The 20020-nt window shown below is 51.7% G+C and overlaps 7 protein-coding genes across 7 annotated transcripts; 4 read left to right on the top strand and 3 right to left on the bottom strand.

Annotated features, from left to right (window-relative positions):
• Positions 1–196: 196 nt before the first annotated feature.
• On the top strand, positions 197–2866 carry SCP_0506770 (tRNA-dihydrouridine(47) synthase [NAD(P)(+)]; the record flags this gene model as incomplete). The annotated part of the gene is made up of 13 exons (XM_027758734.1): positions 197–240; positions 305–580; positions 633–990; positions 1043–1295; positions 1348–1379; positions 1428–1479; positions 1530–1757; positions 1816–1982; positions 2042–2144; positions 2201–2394; positions 2451–2470; positions 2521–2678; positions 2730–2866. The coding sequence occupies 13 exons, from the start codon at positions 197–199 to the stop codon at positions 2864–2866; spliced, it is 2022 nt and encodes a 673-aa protein (XP_027614535.1).
• Positions 2867–3269: 403 nt separating this feature from the next.
• Positions 3270–6546, top strand: SCP_0506760 (hypothetical protein; the record flags this gene model as incomplete). The annotated part of the gene is made up of 6 exons (XM_027758733.1): positions 3270–3298; positions 3348–3434; positions 3489–4484; positions 4535–5336; positions 5398–5696; positions 5745–6546. The coding sequence occupies 6 exons, from the start codon at positions 3270–3272 to the stop codon at positions 6544–6546; spliced, it is 3015 nt and encodes a 1004-aa protein (XP_027614534.1).
• A 1622-nt stretch (positions 6547–8168) lies between these two features.
• SCP_0506750 (Uncharacterized ATP-dependent helicase) lies at positions 8169–11410 on the bottom strand (the record flags this gene model as incomplete). Its single annotated transcript, XM_027758732.1, has 15 exons — positions 8169–8294; positions 8354–8452; positions 8506–8570; positions 8629–8733; positions 8793–9040; positions 9103–9271; positions 9330–9567; positions 9622–9760; positions 9813–9909; positions 9978–10232; positions 10293–10396; positions 10449–10538; positions 10597–11001; positions 11057–11215; positions 11400–11410. The coding sequence occupies 15 exons, from the start codon at positions 11408–11410 to the stop codon at positions 8169–8171; spliced, it is 2310 nt and encodes a 769-aa protein (XP_027614533.1).
• Positions 11411–11822: 412 nt separating this feature from the next.
• SCP_0506740 (hypothetical protein) lies at positions 11823–13204 on the bottom strand (the record flags this gene model as incomplete). Its single annotated transcript, XM_027758731.1, has 7 exons — positions 11823–11991; positions 12045–12187; positions 12244–12700; positions 12747–12929; positions 12979–12989; positions 13058–13096; positions 13151–13204. 7 exons carry the CDS (start codon positions 13202–13204, stop codon positions 11823–11825), a joined length of 1056 nt encoding a protein of 351 aa, XP_027614532.1.
• Positions 13205–13495: 291 nt separating this feature from the next.
• SCP_0506730 (Double-strand break repair protein) lies at positions 13496–16579 on the top strand (the record flags this gene model as incomplete). The annotated part of the gene is made up of 15 exons (XM_027758730.1): positions 13496–13556; positions 13614–13744; positions 13994–14157; positions 14211–14307; positions 14362–14639; positions 14692–14877; positions 14933–15101; positions 15152–15262; positions 15321–15646; positions 15705–15795; positions 15850–15924; positions 15975–16163; positions 16224–16309; positions 16357–16498; positions 16556–16579. 15 exons carry the CDS (start codon positions 13496–13498, stop codon positions 16577–16579), a joined length of 2130 nt encoding a protein of 709 aa, XP_027614531.1.
• Positions 16580–16975: 396 nt separating this feature from the next.
• Positions 16976–18028, top strand: SCP_0506720 (hypothetical protein; the record flags this gene model as incomplete). The annotated part of the gene is made up of 3 exons (XM_027758729.1): positions 16976–17394; positions 17444–17525; positions 17585–18028. 3 exons carry the CDS (start codon positions 16976–16978, stop codon positions 18026–18028), a joined length of 945 nt encoding a protein of 314 aa, XP_027614530.1.
• Positions 18029–18134: 106 nt separating this feature from the next.
• Positions 18135–19893, bottom strand: SCP_0506710 (ArfGap-domain-containing protein; the record flags this gene model as incomplete). The annotated part of the gene is made up of 6 exons (XM_027758728.1): positions 18135–19255; positions 19305–19428; positions 19492–19534; positions 19586–19636; positions 19693–19759; positions 19815–19893. The coding sequence occupies 6 exons, from the start codon at positions 19891–19893 to the stop codon at positions 18135–18137; spliced, it is 1485 nt and encodes a 494-aa protein (XP_027614529.1).
• Between the last annotated feature and the right edge of the window lie 127 nt (positions 19894–20020).

The following is a 20020-nucleotide window of genomic DNA, read 5'->3' as shown; positions in this document are numbered from 1 at the left end:
TAGACTAGTACTCTGCAACTTGCTGGCGTTATTAGCGGAAGACTTGCACTCAGAGATTGAGGTGATCGATCTGAGATCGGGTAATTTGAGTTGAAATCTTTCTTGTCACGAACCACGCTGAGTCTCAGCTGGAGCTCAGACGATACAGGTCACACAACCTTTCTTCGTTCTCAAAATCTTTTGCAGCAGTTTGAAAATGTCCAGCTCGTTGTTACCAGGTACAGCTCCGATCAAACCAGAGTTCGTAAATTTCCACTAGGGTTCGATACATTAATTGATGTCCTTGCGCATTGCACTCGCTCAGATTCTTCGTGTCCGTCGTTACGCGTGATGTGCCTGATGATGATGCTGCAGAAGGAAGTTCAAGTCACGTAAAAGGACGCCAGGACGCCGCTGGAACCGAGCAAAACCAAGGAGAAGAGGGGAAGAAGTTCTCCGGCGCACAGCGGAGAAAGCTCTCGAAGGAGGAGAGGAAAAACAAGCGCGGTGCGAACAAGGGCAGGCGATTCCAAAAGGTGCGGGACGAGGTGGAGCTCTGCTGGAGGGTTGCAAACGGGAAGGCTTGCGAGTTCGGTTCGGAGTGAGTGACACGATTGCGTTTTTGTTCGGTGGTCTGTCTGACTGCGGTCTAGATGTCGGTTCAGTCACGACGTATGTGCTTACTTAGCGGCAAAGCCAAGAGACATCCACTTTCCGTCCACAGAAGATCTTACATGTTCTCCGCCATTCGTGAAACTAGTGCCTGACGAGGAGATGATCGACGGAGAGAATGAATCCACAGGTTTCTCCACAAAGTGTCCTGTGTTTTGGAGGTTAGGGGAGTGCAAACATGGCTTCAAATGCCGCTTCCTCAGTGGTCACGTCCGAAAAGGCAAAAATGCGGCTCTCGAGCTCGTCACTGACGAAGAGAAGAAAGCTCACACAGCGGTCACGGACATTGAATTGAATTTTATAGATCCTGGTACGCTGAAACTGATCCGTACAAAGAAGGTAATACATTGTTTTTGGACTCAGTCTCACACTGCTCAGGCAAACTTTGTAGTATCCTCGCCCTATCTCCGACGTCTACTTGAAAGAGCTGCAAGCATCACGGGGTGAAGAGAAGGGAGAAAAGGACTTGAAGCCGTCGGAACCAGCTATCGAGCCTCTTCCCGAATCACAGCCAGCGAAGCAGACTCCATCCTCTGCTACAGCAAATGAAACAGCCGACCACGAGACGGCGGCACAAGTCGACACGCCGGACGTACCGATGCGCTTCGCAGAGAAAAGAAGATTGCACTGGACAGGCAAGACATGTGAGTAACGATTCTTCTCTTCGTGTTGTTCATACAAATATATTCCGTTTAGATCTTGCTCCTCTCACAACCGTTGGAAACTTGGTGCGTACTCCTGCAGACTTGGTGGACAGGTGGTTATATTTACCCCAGCCGTTCCGACGCCTATGTGTGGATTATGGTGCCGACATCACCTGCGGAGAAAGTGAGCAGAACTATCAACCACCAATAGAGAAATTAATTATTCCTCTGCAGTGGGACTTGCAATGTCATTCCTGCAAGGGTCCAAGGAAGAATGGTCCCTTGTCAGGCGCCACTCCTCGGAATCCATATTCGGAGTGCAGCTTGCGGGCAGTAAACCTTCACTACTCGTCCCCGCGGCGGAGACTATCGGTAAGGAGTGTGAAGGCAATCTCGACTTCGTCGATATCAACTGCGGTTGTCCTATTGATCTCGTCTACAAGACAGGGAGTGGATCCGCTTGTGCGTCAACCCCCAGATCCTCATGACACCTCTCACTTCCACGCGTCGGTTTTCGCAGTGCTGGACGCGGCAGGAAAATTAGGGAAAATTATTGTCGGCATGAACAAGGCACTAGGTGACATCCCGGTGACCGTGAAGCTTCGTACTGGCGTAAAGGACGGACGCAACACGGCACACAAGCTCATGCCACGTCTCGCTCCAGAGTGGAATGTAGCTGCTATTACTGTGTGACGATATTTATCCCTTAGGAAATACAGGACCTGACGTGGGATTGCCTCTATTAGCTTCATGGCCGCACCCGGCAGCAGAGATATACGAAGCTCGCCGACTGGGACTACGTCAAGCAATGCGTGGATGCCGTGAGGGCCCGAGAAGCAGAAGAGGGCCGTCAGTATAATTTCGGTTTATGATTGACAAGCTGCGAACACTCCTCATTCCTATAGTGGCACCTGTACCGATTTTCGGTGGCGGGGACTGCTTCTCCTCCGAAGACTACTGGGCGAAGATGAACAACAGCGGCGTCGATGGTATCATGATAGGCCGGGGCGCTCTCATCAAGCCGTGGATATTCACGGAGGTGAAGGAGCATAGAGAATGGGACATTAGCTCTCGAGAACGCTTGGAGCTGATCCGAAAGGTAGGTGTAATATCGCCATTACTTCCTTCTTGCTCGGTGACGTCAACTTCTCTTAGTATGCAGAATACGGCTTGAAGTAAGTTATATATTACCATGAAAGCTAGAAGGACTAACGAGACATTGTAGTCATTTTGGTTCGGACACCGCTGGGGTGAACACCACACGTCGGTACCTATGCGAAGCCTTATCTTTCCAGTACCGATATATACCTATTGGACTGCTGGAGCATCTTCCAGGTCACATCAATGATCGTGCTCCGGCTTTCCATGGACGGGATGAGTTAGGTAATTTCTTATAAACTTGTTCGTTTTAACCACTCACCGTTTTTGCTCCAGAAACTTTACTAGCTAGTGACAACAGCCGTGATTGGGTCAAGATTTCTGAGATGTTCCTTGGTCCAGCTCCCGAATCCTGGACGTTCACACCGAAACACAAAAGCAATGCGTACGGGAGTGAAGAGAGTCAAGGGTGACTCGGACGTCCGCCATTGCAGATCTTGCACGTATGGTATACTAGTAGTAGTACGAGTTTTGCTGAACTGCCCAATATACACAAGCAAATTGTGAATATTGCATGTTTCTCTATCAAGGAGGAATGAGCTTGGTGTCATTGGCATGTAAGCCCACATTTACTCTTGTCGACGCTGTCTCGCTAGTAAGTAGATCTACTGGAGGTGGTCTGAAATAATAAGTCCGGTATGTATTTACGTAAGTCCTTACTGACCGTGACTTAGCTGCACAAAACCGTGCACACTAATCACTGTGGCACACTCCACCTCACTCTTCACACCGCCATTGCCAATAGACGATGTCTAATCTATCTTACACGAAATGATCTCGGAGTTGTAGCGAATTGCACGAGCGCATGTTCACACAATGTCTGAAGAGGCCGCACACTTAGCACGGTGAGCGTTGATCCATCTGAGGTCCATAAGTTAGCTGAAGCTTTGATAGGGAGGCCAAAGGCCTCCATCAAGGTCTGAAGGAGTCGTTGAAAATCCGCGACCCTTGGGATAAAGATGTTGGATATCAGAGAAAGAAGTAAGATTCCTTCACTCTCTTGCCGTATCCCTTGTGCACTCAACTGCTCGGAAGTCTACGTTGGCAATACCTGCGCTTGCTCTTCGTCCATCCCTTCGCTGCAGAATCCAGAGATGCCGAGACACATCTGTGGATGCAGACGTCCTACACGTTCATCACGATCTACAAGCGGCGCATTTCGTCTCTTGACAGTGCAATGCACGGATCCACTCGTCAAAACCACCAGCAGCAGCATCGACAACACGGTGTCGAGTATCGCAAGCTTCTCCAACGCTTCCGACAATTCCTGACAGATGAAGAGAAGTTCTGGACGCAGCTAGTCGTTCGCATTTACAAGTCATTCGCGCTCAGCGACGCCCAACGCGCTCTCGTTACGCTTGGTATCGTCATGCCAGAGGATGAAGTGGTACCTCCCGCGACGGAGGGCGCCTCGTCGAGGCGGGACTTCCCGCTCGAGGCAGACTCAGTATCTCCGGCATTGGCATCCGCAACACCTGATCAACTGGAGAGTAGGATAGCAATGCTCAGCAAGGCACTGGTCTGTTTGGGCGACATCGCGCGGTACAAGGAACAGTACAACGAAGCTGGTGGCCGCCCTCGAGCTGGTCACGAGGATGGCCCTCCTGTTGTTCAACTTGGTAGGGGCGGACGGAACAGGAGAGGAGGAGCCGCAGCCGTGATGCCGCCCACGATGGCGCGTATGCGGGACTACAAGAGAGCGCAGGAATGTTACGAACAGGCTCGATTGCTACTGCCTTACGATGGCAATCCATCGCATCAGCTGGCGATCCTGGCCTCGTATCAGAAGGATACATTCAACTCGCTCGTGCACTACTACCGCTCTCTATGTGTGCGCCGACCGTATGACACGGCTTCGGAGAATATGGCCGTGGTTCTGAGCAAGGCTTTGGAGCAGTGGAAGTCAAGGCAGGTCCAACAAGAGGAGGCAGGTGGCGAGGCGAAGAATGGGTTGACGCCTCGTGAGAGAATCAATGCCTTCAAGGGGAAACTGATCGCTATGCATGCGTTATGGCAGCATACCTCGGACGAGTGCGTACCCTGCCTTACATCCACTAACTGCTCTTCATGTATTTTGCCAGGGCAAATCCGATGTTGCCGGATTTGAATCGAGAAATCATTAGCGAGTTCAAGTCCCTGGTATCGGAACGTTTTCTTCCCGACGATATGATCTCGAAAACCCTGGTTCTTGCCCAAGGCGCATTATGGAGACATCGCATGACACGTTCTACGTTGGGGACAAGCCATGGGGCCCGCGCTACCGGTGCCGTGCTAATAGAATCTCGGATCGCGACCCACCTCTTGGATCTGCATCTCGCTCTCTTGGAAGTAGGGATCGCACAACTCGCCGAAGCTCCTGCGGAGGATGACGGAGAGCATGACCTCGCTCAACGCATCACGGCACCGTTTCGCAGGACGCTTCCTGCCTTGCGTTTGGCAGGAAAATGGGTTCGTGGGAATGTCAAGTACGTTAGCCTCCCTGCATCACAGCCACAGGAAGAGCGACATTCAAAACACATCGAGAGCACGATCTACGGCAAGAACGCTGAGAAGAGAGAGAAGCACTCTATGCTGTCTATTGATCCACAAGCTTTTTGGCAGGCGTATGCGGAATTTTCGAGCACCCTTCTGCGAGCGTTTCCTCTCGACAAGTTGCCCGTGCTCAACAGTCCGCTGGAGGAGGATCGCGAGATGCTCGGCTTTCTGCCATTGAAGAACTTCATGTTCGGCGAAGTGAAATCAGTAGGTGCGGCAGGGGCAGATTCCTTGACGGCAGACGAAGGAAAGGTAGTACCCGTGCCGGAGCAGGTCCACCCAAATGTGGAGCAGTTGATGCGGATCTGGGATTTGCTTGCCGACGCTCGCTCGCTGGTCAGCGACGAGGTGAGCTACACTATGTCTATGCTTCGCCGTTATTGAGGGTTACGCCTTCTCCAACTACCAGAATTCACCCTTGATTTTGTCTAATAATCAATTCGTGTTGCAAAATCCAGATGAGGTACACCCTACGGTTACGCAGTCAAACATGGATCAATCACAGCAATTGGGAGAGCTACCTGTATTCTCGGCGACGTCACAGGATAAGCCTGAATACCACGACCTTGACGATGACAACCTGACAGAACTGTCACGAACGACTGACGATCCAGTAAGCGACGCCATGCGAGAGGCGCTGGCTCACTCGGGCGAAACCTTGAGCTACTCCGACGATGGTTCAGACGACGTGATTCTAATGGATAGGAAGTAAGTCCCTCTGATTTCCACACCGACAGATAAATTTAACGATCTTAGTTCGTTCAGCATGAATTCGCCGCCACGTCTTGTCGCTCCTGTGTCTACCGTTTCCACTACGCCCCATCGCTCTAAGCATTCGAGTCCCGTTACTAGGTTGAGCCCTCCCAGGGCACAACCGCTGTCTCCCCTATCTCGTCACATAGGAATTGAGACTACGCCGGAGATTTCCAAATTGCTGTCCGTAACAGCTGAAGATCTCCTCAAAGGACTTGCACGCAAGCCGAATCATGGAGAACTTCCTCCACCTCAAAATGGTGGTGGGCTGCCGCCGCCTATGCTCTTCGGATCTGGTGCTTTGGGATCGTCAACACAGTCCATATGGTCGCCATCGTTCGATAGCTCCTCGTCCAGGTATCCGGGTGCTGCCGGGACGAATCTGTCCTCGTCACATCGTTCGAACTCACTCTACTACACAACCCCTGTGCCAAGTCTTGCAGCTCCTTACACCGTCCAAAGCAACCAGAACCGAGAGGCCACTCATTTTCTTGCGCCACCCATCCACCCGACATCTCCGATCGGTGGGCATCGCAGGGCTTCCTCTATGGCTCGCTTACAATCATCCATACCGAATCAAAGGCCATATTACGATCCCTCTAAGTCATATGTGCTTGCTGCTCAGCCTTCTAGTTCCCTCCTGCATAGTACAGGGTCACCCACGGCTTACATGGATCCAGCATCGTCTCCCTCATCCAATCGCCCCTACTATCGGCAGTCCCCTCCTGGATACCTGAGCTATCACTCTGGTTTGAGGGCAGGTCATAACCAGTTTATTCTTGACCCGTGGAACGGTACAGGATAAGCGTGTGTTTCTATCCTGTTTAGATCCCCACATCATGGATTCGGGTGCTTCTACACCCGTCTTCACTCAGCTCCAGACACATCGCTGTCTATCGACCCAGGTGTCGTCCGTCCGGTCAACTACACTCTCGCTAGGTCCTGAGCGTCTATCGGAGCGCGTGAAAAGTTGCTATCTCGACAATTGCCTCTCAGCCACTGTTCGTCGTGTTGTGTGAACCCTAAACTCTTGTCGCCTGCAGTTCCGTTGTTTTTCCTGTCTGTTTTCGTAGTTTCTTACTATTCGTCGCCTATGATGTAGCTCTGAACGAGTTCGCGATGAGTGTCCTACTCGTCTTCTCATCCGCGTTGTACCGATTGCTTGATGAGGCTGTACATTGCCCACACCTTGTATCTAGCGGAGGCGTTCACGGTATGTATGTTCGGGGTGTTATTATTGTTCATGCACATGTCAAGCTCATATATCGACTGTAAGTAACAGATGTCACATGTCACTGCTCGAAGCATGATAACTGCTTGGCGATACTGCTCGAGGAGACTTTGATGCAATGCAATAGTTCAGAGCGACCAAGATATTTCGAGCAGAGTGTACTCAACAAAATTTGTCCGGGCATCATGCGTGTGCGCCTGTTACCACAATCTGAATTTTTGTTTTCTCCATAGACCGATCAAACACTTTTGCATGGCTGGCTTGCAGGTCTCGCACGCTCCCGTATGCCTCTACGACATGCTAGGCAAAATTCCCCTACTACGTGAAGACGGTTGGGTCGAGCTCTGTCTTCTTAAATAACGCTGTACCTTGAGACGGAGTTGCCTCCACTATCTTGAGAGCGTGGGCAGTAAAAAAATTTCACAGATTGGCAGCTCCATCGAGCCCTCCATTTTGGCACAGTCCTCACCCTCGTATTCGAGAATTGGATCATAAAAACCACCGTGAAAATATGATCGGACAGCCGCAGTGGCGAGCACAAATTCGGGAAGGTGTTGCCATCGTGTTTTGCATCACAGGTTCGCCATACAAAGCCTTGAAGGATCGCGTGGATAGAATGGCGTATCTTTCAACACAACAACCAATCCAACGTTGAAAGCGGTGACCGGTGACCCCGCACGGGTCCTGGCAAAGCATCCCGGGATCGAGCGATGCGTTCTTGAAAACCAACTTCATGTCTTCTTTTAAGTTGCTGCCAGCATGCACATCGTTAGGATACTTCAGTGGACGGTCGGGAACGACATTAAGGCACAGATCGACGAGCATCTGCTAATCTTCAAAGCCTGACATGAGCTCTTCGTTGCCACACGTACGGGAGAATGAACATGGACACGAACAGCGGTGATGCTAGTACAAGGAGAGACGAAAGTCGGGACAGGACATGATATTTGGCGTCTATCAGTGCGAACTCGATTCACTCTGAAATAGTCGCGAGGCAATAGGGAACACTGAGATTGCATGCATCCAGGTCCGCCAATATTTATCTAGTAGACTGCGACGGCACATACTGATAGCAATGAGACAGCAACTTGGAACGCGAGTAACAACCACCTCCACATCTAAACAACATAGGAAGGGAACATCAGTCATAACACGGTAGATCGGTGCAGTGCGGATCCAGAGAGGGCCCCCTAAAACTAGTCGTCGTCATCACCCACCCCCGGCCGGAAGAGCGCAACCAGGTCATCCACGCCAAGCCGCATATTCTTCAGTTTGTCTCCAGACAAGGCAGCGTGAGCGAGTGCTCTTTTCTTTTCTTGCAGCTATGTTTTCAGGCAATATACAAGTCAGTTATAACACACAACGAGTAATGGGACTGTACTTCTAGGATGCGCTGCTCCACGGTGTCTGGGACACAAAGCTTCTTGATGTTTACTTTTCGCGTCTGGCCCAGACGATGGGCGCGGTCGAAGGCTTGATCCTGCGGCAAAGACATGAAAAAGGTTCCACAAGACGAATTCTCAGATAATTCACCTCGAGAGCAGGGTTCCACCATAAATCTACAAGGATGACGTTGTTGCAGCATGTAAGGTTCAGACCTGCAGAGGGAGTGGAAGTCATCAGCGACTCATCAATACTGATAGTAAGTCATCGAACCTGTGCTTCCAGCCTTGAAGGAAATCAAAATGACCCGAGTCTCGCTACTCTCATTGATTTTCTTCAACGATTCGTCTCTGTGAACCTTACTCATTTTGCCATCGTCTAGGAAGTAGAACTAGGTGACTATCACACTCCGGCAGACGATATGAGAAAGGACGTACATCGGACGAAACGAATTTTCTCGGCGCGGAGAAACGGCTCAATGAGATCAAGCATGGACGTAAACTGCGAAAAGATAATGGTCTTCTCAACACCTTTCGAACGATCATCAATCTCCCTCAAGATCTCCATGATCTTGCGAGTTTTGGCCGAATCGGGCGGAAGGTCGGAATCCGCGCTCTTGCTCTGAGTCTCGACAACCAACAAAGCACAGTCCGCGCACGTTTTGCCCTTGTCCGAGGGGACTAGTCTAGAATACAGCATTTTAGCACCGAAAAGATGAAGGATGTCGCCGAGATGGGAAAAGCCTACTCTTTCTGACACAGCTGGCAACGATTGGTCGCGGAAAGCCCCATTCCGGCAAGGCGGTCTACGAGGTCATCAGCTTCGTCCTCATCATCAGCAGTCTTTGAAGCTTGAGGCTCAACCGCCTCCTGGTCCTTCTTGTAGTCCTCCGACACCAAGGACGGATGATTGCAAGCTACAGCAACAATCAGCGCTACAGCTAACAGCTAACGTCCGTAACGCAATTTACTGACCCTGCCTCATACGGAGCAGCAGGACAAGCATGCTTGTGTAGTTCTTCGTGACACCGCTTCTTTGCATTTCTGCCAGGCTGGCTTGCACGCGCTCATTGACGGAGTTGTAGAACGCCCGCTCGTCCTCGTCGAATTCGCAGTCGATGGTTTCGACGTAGCGCGCGGGCAGCTGCAGAAGCGGTTTGCCATTGACGAGAGTATCCTTCGTCCGCCGGAGCATAATAGAGCGGAGCACGACCTGGATCAATTTGATTAACCAACTATACGTAATTCAAATAATATAACGGCGTACCTGGAGACGCTTCATTGCCGCGGTGGCTCTGCCTCCCTTAATGGGCTGCGCAATGTGCTCGTTAAATTCGGCCCAATCGTTGAGAGGGCGTATACGCAGGAACTTGATAAGAGAATACAGCTCCTCAACACCATTTTGCCTGGAATGCACACCAATGAGTATGAGAGACCTTGACGAAGGGTCTGACGCACAAAGGAGTTCCGGTGAGACACCACCGATATCTGCCTTCAAGAGCGTAACACGCCTCAGCAGCCTTCGTCTTTCGATTCTTGATATTATGCGCCTCGTCTGAAAACGATTGATAGACGTAGATTAACATACTTTGACGATTACCGAACGAGAATGCAGCGGAATACCAAGAATGATGCGAAACCAATTGACACCGAATAGAGCAGCCTTCTGCTTCTTCCTTGACGCCTTCTGTCTCGTCTTCTTCAACGTCTTTCCAACGGAGTCGTCCGAGTTGTCAGAATTGTTATCCTGCCTCTTCTTCTTCTTCGACTTGGTCGAATCGCCCTCGTCCTTGGCATCACCGCCGTGAGCCGCGTATTCCGAAGCCACGGTGGGATACGATGTGATCACCACGTGAGCGCGCTCGAGATCAGCCGGATCTGCGTGAGGGAGGGAGGTATCAGCTGCGTGCCATATTCAGAGTAATTGCGAGGCATTACTTTGCGTGCGATTCGGACCGTGATGTTCGATGACCTTCAGTCCGATAGCAAACTTCTCGACTTCCTGGGCCCATTGAGAGACCACAGCCACGGGACAAACAACACTTCGAAAAGTGAAATGAGATCATCTCAATGAATGGAAGGTCAGGGCCCTACAGAGTACTTGCGGACCAGCCTTCCTTCTTATCCTTCTTCGTAGCCCGACCCTCCACAATTCGCGTGATGGCTTGAATCGTTTTACCAAGACTAGCAAGGGTAATTAGTCAACAATTGCACAAACATGTTTGAGAAAGAAAACACAAACCCCATATCGTCGGCCAAAATACCGCCAGTTTTTTTGCCGGACTCGCGATCTGCCATCCACTTTCGACCCACTACTTGGTGAGGCAACAGTTCCGACCGCAAGCCTTCTACCGCCGCGTCCTCTTGTGACACATCAAGATCATTGTGTGCATACGTGCCCTGAACGAGATCGCGTAGCGCCTTCTGCGACTCCTCGCTGCTGAATCGCTGCCCTTCGTAGTCGTTGAACGTAGGAATGTCGATCTTCTCGCCACCAGAGCCTAGAAGAGACCCTGCAGAGGGGTATGTGTCTCCGACATTCTGCGCTTTGAGAGTGTCGACTTGTTGAGTGATGGTGGGCGTGGTGTGTTTACTTGTACTTGGAACACGTTGACCATTCGAGGGCTGGGACCGCAGCGGTTGGGCGCTACATGCCATGCAAGGTTGAAGGGAGATTACGTGAAAAGGGTGTAAATACGTACACTGCTTCAACTTCGTCTTCAGAGTCTGACAGAACGATAATTCGACTATTGAGCCCCAGATTTGCGGGTGGAGGACGGTGAGGCTTCGTAGGGGGCTTCGTCGTCTCTAACACTGCTATCTCTGGATATAGACTGGGATCACTGGCAATTCTGCGGCGACTAGAAGCCCTCTGTCAGCACGAAGTTTACCAGTACTATGATATGAACTCTGAGTGTCCCCCAACCACAGGGCAGTGTTTTGGCGCGTTTGACACGTACTAGTCAACACCCCGCCACACACGCGACGGAACAAAGACAGAAAGAAGCAAGATTTCTACTTGTCATAGACGTATCATTTACTCACATTTCCTCCATTTTATGTGCTTGTTATCTTGTTGTTATCTTCAGAAAGCACGGAGTCTGGGACGGCAGTTATGACTAGATGATGGTTGAAGTACGAAGTCAACCTTGAACGCGAAGCAACGTGACCGAGGTGGACGCGCCGACATCACGTGGTTTAGCGCCCAGCCGTAGACACGCTCATAATTAATAAGTCCTTGGCTTTTCCGGCCCGCCTTCGGCGGGCAAAATCCTTGCAATGACCAATTTGCCCTTAAGTACATATGCCAAACCGATTTGAAAGGCGTTCCTCAAAGCCAGTTACTGAGGCAGAGCAGCCTCACGAACCACATGTAGCAATCCACAGCAATGACGCCATATTATCCGTGTCGACAAGCCACTCTATACGCTACTTGACAAATGTCTTCCATTCATCTACACGCGCCGGTCACTCCGGCTTGTTCTGTTTTCCCTCCTCAACGTCCTCCAAAGGCACCTGCTCATAAGCACCACCGTTAGCACTCTTCGCACCAGATGGTGGGAGCGACTCGACGTGTTTTATCCAGGTGTAGTATATTGACCCGAAGAGAATGGTTGCTATCGACGCTGCCCGTCCACTGTGCACACTTGAAGTCAGTGCCGAGGAGTTGTCGGAGAGATGGAAGCCTACCTCGTCACAATATCATGGAATAGCCACACCCCCAATGCCGATGCTGCGACACCGCGCACTGCAGACGAGACCATGTGGGTGATGGGCGAGGTCACTTTGATAGACAACAAGCTCGCGATGCTCATCAAAAAGCCGAATGCGCCCTAACACCAGCATGCAAAATTCAGATGAGTTCCCAGAGACAGGAAGGTATGCTCACAGTGATAGCGGAGCCGATTGCGAACGTCGACAAGGTCGACATCTCGCCCGGCAGAGATAGATTGGGGCCGAACAGCAGCTGCGTGATGCCTGGCAACTCCCCAGCGAGGACGAGAATGGGCGCCAGCGCACACGCGCTAAACAGGTTTGTGTACCATGAGAGGTGCAGCGCGCTGCCCTTGACAACTTCCAGGCTCTTCTTGATAACGACCGAGTGAAGGGCAGTAATTATGGAACTTATGACACCGAACGTAACGCCAACGAGAGATACGTGCGTGCCATCTAGGAAGACGCCGATGAAGAAGCCGAACGTAACTATGGAGCATGCGAGCAGCACACGCAGGGATGGGCGGGCATGCAGCAGAAAGTAGGACGTGCAGACTGTGAACGGAAGAACCATGCCTCGCGCGACTTGGTAGAAGGACGCGTCTACGTACTTCAGGGTATAGTTGCTGAAGCTGCAGCGACGTTAAGAATCGCCGGTAATCTCTATTCTGGACTCACCTAAGCCCGACCACATTTAATCCGACCGTTGGTACCAGCCCTTTGCAAACCTGGATATCAAAGTCCAACGGCAACTGCAGTAATCCCACAAGATGAGCGGCGAGAAATAGGACGACAGCGATGACGAGCTGGGTGAACAAGAAGAACAGAGGGATGTCCGTGGTATTCAGCACCCACTTGTTGCTGGAGATTCAGTCAATTACATGAGAAACTTGTCGAGTGCGAGACGTACGCCATGATCATCTGCAACAAGAAGACTGATAAGTCTCAACGAAATGCAACGAAATGGGATGCAAAGACGAATGACGTACTGCTAAGGCTGCCACGAGATAGAACAGGACTGTTCCGGCCTAAAATATAATGTCATCCTGTGTATCTGAAAAATACAGCGATTATTTCCTCACCACGAGCGCCCGAGACTGCGCATGCTGGTGGTGAGCATGGGGTGAATGCGACATGACGACCGTTTCGAGTCCACAGCGCAGATGAATCGTTCCAAATGTGAGATAAAAAACCCCGCCCTTACAGCAACGTTTCTGACCAAAGGAATGCCCAGACTCAAGCTCAGAGGTAGAGGAAAATAGGAGAACTTTTGATGAAGCCGCAGCTAAGGGGTCGTTGCCGCGGGCCATTCTGCATTATGAGCGTGTGCCTTACGTAATCCTCACAATACGCGTGACGCGACGCGTCTGAACGACCAAGTGGTCTACCGTGACATAAGTTTCTGATCTATTTCCGCAAACCACATCATGAGCGACCCAGAAAATGACTCAGGTTCTGGCGAACTTCCACCTACCATTCGTGATGAATGTCAGTAGCTTTCAGGCGTTCAATAGGAAGTATCTGACCCTCATTCTTTGTTAATAGTTCCGGAGCATACGTTCCGCATACTGCTCGCGACAGACAACCACATAGGATACTTAGAGAGAGACCCTATAAGAGGTCAAGATTCGATCAACACCTTTCGTGAAATCTTGCAACTAGCGGTGAAACACGATGTGAGTGTTTGCTTCCGCGACTGTGGCGATCAACTTGCTTCCCTATAGTCTTGAGATAATATAACAGGAGGATGATGCGACGCAAACGTTCTGCCGTGGATGACGTTTGCGTCACTTTACCTCCTCGTTGTTGGCTCTGTATGACACTTGTTGATGAAGAGCACCTTTGTGCTTTCTTTCCATGGCACGGTATCCGCTCGACGTCATAACATCATGTTCACTTGTCTTACTCAACATACCATTCAACAGGTCGACTTTATCCTACTTGCTGGAGATCTCTTTCATGAAAATAGGCCCTCAAGAGACTGTCTGTACCAGGTTATGGCTCTTCTGCGCGAGTACACGATGGGCGACAGACCTGTACAAATTGAGCTCTTGAGTGACCCCAATGAAGGCAGAGCGAGCGGCTACTCGTGCGAATTTTCCTACTTGTTGAAAAAGCCATCTCACTCAGTTGTATCACCAGATTTCCGGCGGTTAACTACGAGGATCCCAACTTCAACGTCGGCATACCCGTTTTCTCCATACACGGCAACCATGATGACCCACAGGGTGCAGGACCCGTCAGTTCATTTCATCGATCATAGATCCGAACGGACTTGTGACAATCTGAGCAGGAAGGTGCTCTGTGTGCGCTTGACATGCTCTCTGTGAGCGGTTTGGTGAACTACATGGGCAAGATCGACCTCCCACTGGAAGACGCGGAAGCACAGAGCACCGGGATCGCCGTGCGCCCGTTGCTCTTACGCAAGGGCAACACTCGCCTGGGCCTCTACGGTATCGGAAACATCAAGGATCAGCGTATGCACTTCGAGCTGCGGAGCAACCGCGTGCGGATGTACATGCCGCGCGACAAGGACGACTGGTTCAACATCCTGTTGCTCCACCAGAACCGGTAGGTCCCGCTTTTTTTCCAGCGCACCTCCATGGTTCTGACGTTGTACCAGTGTCGCACATGGCCCACAGCAGTCGGTACCGGAAGGCATGTTCGACGACAGTGTTGATTTGGTGGTGTGGGGGCACGAGCATGATTGCCGGATCGTCCCCGAGCCTGTTGCTGGAAAGGACTACCACATCACGCAGCCCGGATCCTCCGTGGCCACATCTCTCGCAGATGGCGAAGCGTTGGAAAAGTCAGTCCCTTGTTTACCCCATCGTGCGCCGTGTAATCAAGGCTCTTGTGCTTAGGCATGTCGCGTTGTTGAAGATCCAAGGCAAGGATTTCCAGCTCATACCCATCCCTCTGCGGACCGTAAGGCCCTTCGTCCTTGACGAGATAATCCTCAGCGAGGTAGCCGAGGACGAGCAACTAGACCTCAACGATCGAATGGCCATAGCTAAGTATTTGAAGGCCAAGGTACGCAGACGAACCATTTCTTAGGTCCACTTCAACGACCGGTTTTTTAGGTGAATGAGCTGATTGACCAAGCCGATGCACTGTGGGACGAGCGAAATGCTAAGGCCGTCGCAGAGGGTGAACCCGAGCTCCCTCGTATGCTGCCGCTGGTCCGCTTAAAAGTACGGAGTGACATGTCGGCATCCCGCTCTATTAATCAGTCTCGTACTGCCCCGACAGGTCGACACAACCGGCGTCAGCGAGATGTCGAACCCGGTGCGCTTCGGGCAGGAGTTCCAAGGGCGAATCGCGAACCCGCGAGACGTATTAGTGTTCCACCGTGCCAAGAAGACCGCAAGCCGTGGCGCAAAGGTCACTGCCGACCAGCCCGAGCTCAGCATCGACGACCCAGACCTGTCCATTTCGGAGAAGCTCTCGAAGGTGCGCGTTCAAACGCTCGTGCGGGAGTATCTCGCTGCGCAGGAGCTGCAGCTACTCGGCGAGGCGGGTATGTCGGATGCTATTGAGATGTTTGTCGACAAGGACGACATCCATGCCATTCAAGGGTACGCGTCTCAACTTCATACTCCAGCTGCGCTGCTCACGGAAACTCTACGTCTTCAGTCATGTGAGCACTGCTTTGAAGACGTTAATGAAGGGTGTGCAGGCTACTGGTAAGACTGAAGATCTCGAGGAAGAGGAATTGGATGAGATTGTGCGCGCGATTTCTGAAAAATTCTCTGAGCTCTCTTGATCTGACACTATCCAGGTTGGTAAAGTCAGAGAGCAACAAGAACAGGATTATCTGGACAAGAGGAATAATGGAAAGGCATCGAAGTCTAAGGTGTGTCTCCACACGACGGTAGTCCATTTCCGTACTTAAACCCTCGTCAGGGCAAGGGTAAGGCGACGAATGACGCATCCGATGCGGAGTCAATGGATTCCATGATGATGGAATTCGACGCCGTGCCATCCGATTTTGACGAGTCGGATGAAGCACCGAAGAAAAAGGCTACGACGCGGAAAAAGGCCGCCGCTCCTGTGAAGAAGGTGCCTGCCAAAGGCAGGGGGAAGAAGAAAGCTGTGTGTTTAGCTTTCATATTTATGTGGAAGTCACTCATCCTACCTCCACCCTGATTCTAGGTTGAATCTGACGATGACGAAGATATGGACGACATCGAGGAAGAGGCGCCCAAACCGAAGCGGACAAACAGAACCGCTGTACTTACGTGAGTACTGCGATCACGCCGGTGCACGTTTCTTACAGCCTATTTAGCCAAACGACCAAGAAGGCACGGGCGAAGAAGACGGCCACCAAAGCCTCCACAGCCAAGCAGGCAACACTGAGCTTCGCGCCTTCAGGGCGCACTTCTACTCGAGCTGCTGCAGCCAGGTCAACACGGAAGACAGCGGAAATAGTAAGTGCCCTCCAGGCCTCGTGCTGACACGCGGACTAACCTTAAGTGACTTTGCAGGTGGAATTGGACAGCGACGATTGAAATATTGACGGACACAGTCTCTGTCAGTCACCATCAGGCTGCCTTCGTCCTTACGCCATTTGTTATCTTCCCGGAAGGCATGGTGTCGCAGTGCTACTGCTCTTTGCTCGAGTGTTTGCCTCCGCTGACTGGTCGGAAATTGAATCTTGTGCCAACCTAGGATCTGAAGCTTGAAGCTTGAAGGTTGAAGGCCTAAGACATATCAACTTCTTCAATTTCAGTGAATTGAATCACGATCTGCTTGCAAGTCGATCGATTCTGCAAAGACTTTTCTCTGAATTGACTCTGAGTAGAGCTGCGAGTGTCCTCATAAGGCTCCCTTCGAACTCTTATTTGTCAAATGGTATTTGTCAGTATCAATGTGTCGTGCTGGGAGCCCATCATATACATGTCATCATGTCTCTTTTCCGCATCCCAGTAGAGCTCCTCCTGGAGATTTTGACTCTTGCTCTTGATGAGCATCTATGTCCTACTGATGTTCTACGGGTCAACCACACGATCTCAGAGCTCGGCCAACATATCCTGCACTCCAACCTCCATTTCCGTTCCATTGGCCAACTCACCGTGTTTGCTCGGGAGACCACACCTCTCGTGTGCCCGCCTAAAAGCCTGGTGATAACGCTCGCCGGCGGGTCGGCTAGTTTCGATGTGTTCCTTCATTTGGCCGACGCCCTGCTGCGATGTAAGCAGAGCATCGATGACGAGGAGCGAAAGCAGGATAAGCCGGTCCCACTGGACCTGCTCTCGTTGTGCCTACACTCTCACACCAGGAACCCGCATCAGAAATACATATACGATGCTTTGACCCTGGCAAAGTGAGCGGTGTAATCGTGCAGTTTGCAGTCCAACCATGACCTCTCGTAGCCCGAAAACTTTCATCTGGACGGGTCCCGATCCCGACCACCACTTCTCCACAGCGGTCAGTCCATTCTACTACTTCGTCGCAGTCAGTCTCTCTCTCTCTCTCACCCAAATTGACCGTATAATGTTAATGTGCATGTGCAGATCGTGCCAGCGGCGACGTTCCACCTCTTCTGCGCGATCCGGACATGGACGCACATCGAGCACATCACGCTTGCGAACCTCTCCTTCCCATCTGATCAGCTCGGGATCCACATGCCCCACGATACGCCGCTCTTGCCCGTCATCCCGAGCCTGCGCACTGTATGCCTCGGGCAGGCAACCCTCCTCCCGCCTGGTGCAATCGCCGCTATGGTATGTCTCCCGGGCCAGGACAGCCTCGAGCGCATCAGACTCGTGGACGCATATCGGCAGAGCATCTGGGGGCCACGCTTGCGCAGGGGAGACGTCGAGCGGGCTGCCATTGCGCTAGGTGTTGGAGACCCTCACACAGTTGTGGAGAAAGTGCGGAGGCTCGTCGTTTGCGAGGCGAAGAACGAGCGCATCATGGGCGGAGATCGTGTCGAGGGACTCACCATCTTGATCTGACATCCTAGTAAACAGTCTCCATCCTATTGTCCATTGTAGCACTTGCGGAGTAGCCTGGATATACATGTATGAGTTAGAAATGTAAGATAAGTACGTAGCGCCCGCGTCACATCCCGTTCCACTGCTGTCCAGTGTAGTTTCCCTGTTGTCCCTCCTGCCAACCGTTGAACGGGTTCCTCGTATACATCTGCTGCTGTTGTTGCGCCTGGAGCTGCCCGAACGGCGAGGGCAAACCCATCCCGAATGCGGAGGGCGCCGACATAGGCATCTGCACCTGACGCTGTGACTGCAGGAACGGATTCGCAGATGTCGGCGGCGCTTGCCCGAGCGGCTGCGGCTGGAACATCGGCGACGGTTGGAGCTGTGGGGTCGCGCTCTGCGGGAAGCTTGGACTCGGGCTGGGTTGGAAGGGGGAGGGGTTGAACGGCGTCAGAGATGGCTGCAGCTGCGACTGCTGCCCAGAAGTCATTCCGCTCATGCCGAAGGTGCCCGTGGAAGGCCCGGTAGGAAGCGGCTGATGCAAAAAGGGATTCGGACTGTGCACGCTAGCAGGAGTGCCGTACCCGAAGCCAGTGTGCGGGGATTGGAAAGATGGCGTACCGCTGCCGTTGAGGCTCGGATTCAGATCCAGGCCGACATTCGTCGACAAACCCATGTTTAGGCTCATGCTCCTGCTTATCCCGTTTGAAGGCATCCCCGTTGATTGTTGGTTCATAAGTGACTGGAAGGGGGAGCCGGAATTTACGGACAGGGCACCGTAAAGATTGGTGGATGGTGGCAGAAGGGTATTCGGGGTCGATACTGGTATCGGCTGCGACGCAGACGTCGGAGGAAATGTGCTCGACGTGGCAAATGAGGAAGGGAAAGAAGGCATGGTGAAGGTTTGTTGAGGATTCACTGGGTTGGTCCATCCCGAAGTGAATGTCGGCGGCTGGACAGAAGGTTGGGACGGCTGCTGCATTGAAGTGAAGACCGGCTGCGACGCAGATCTAGCCTCCGTTGTGTTCGATGGTATCATGCTTGCCGACACCACCGACGATATTGGTGTCTTCGGGGGAACAGCAGGTGGTGCAGGCGAACCCAGCGATATATTCTGGTTTTTTTGAAACGTTACTGTTTGCGAGCGTGTGGGTGCAGATGACAGGTTGCTTGACGTCGATCTCGACGGTCCAAGGAGTGCAGCGACTTGACTTGAGCGAGATACGAAAGATTTGTATTCGTACTTTGCTGTAGCAGTATCAGTAAATCACGCACGAGATGTAGGAGTCGCACTAGCCTCGGATGTATTTTTCCAGATCGCTGTCCCTCTCCGAATCGATCATGTTCGTGGGCGGTGGATGGCGTGTTTCGTCTGGGTTGTAGTGTGCATTGGATCTCACATTTCCGTGTTGCTTCATGAACTGTTTTAGCAGTATTTAGCACGCCGGTCCCTGGAACTAGTATTTGTCCCGATCAACGCTGACCTCTACTTGTTCCTTTGTCCACGAGTCCAGCGTTATGCTCTTTCTAACACAAGTCGCATTAAGTCTGCTGAATTAAAAATGGAGCAGAACATACACTTTGGATATGTGTGTCCCCATCTTGCGATGAACACTCGCACAATTCATGCTGCGAGCGCGAACGACTGAGTCGATCTGCAATAGAACAATACCGACGACACACACCAAATGAAAATCCCAAGGTTATGGGATGCCCATCGTGGATGCCAGGCTTTGCAGTCGGCACAGATATCTACAAAAGTGATGCAGTTAGTTGGTGAACGAGCATGTTCACCGTGGTTGCTCGCCATTTCCTGGTTCGCTGACAAGCGCTAGCAACGCCCGCTGATTCCGCTCGACAGTGATCTTGTTCAGACTCTGAGACATTTGTTGACAAAATCTCCAGACCTCTGACAGAGAGAACAAATTATTGGTGGATGGAGAGTCCAAACCACAAACCTGGTGTCTAGGCGACGACGATCGGGTTTTTGTCGGGGCAAGTCACTTGGGGGTG

The sequence above is a fragment of the Sparassis crispa genome (assembly GCF_003851025.1).
Source record: "Sparassis crispa DNA, contig_000004F, whole genome shotgun sequence".
NCBI lineage: Eukaryota > Fungi > Basidiomycota > Agaricomycetes > Polyporales > Sparassidaceae > Sparassis > Sparassis crispa.
Note: the sequence above shows the minus strand (reverse complement) of the source record. Positions and strands in the feature narration are given on the sequence as shown.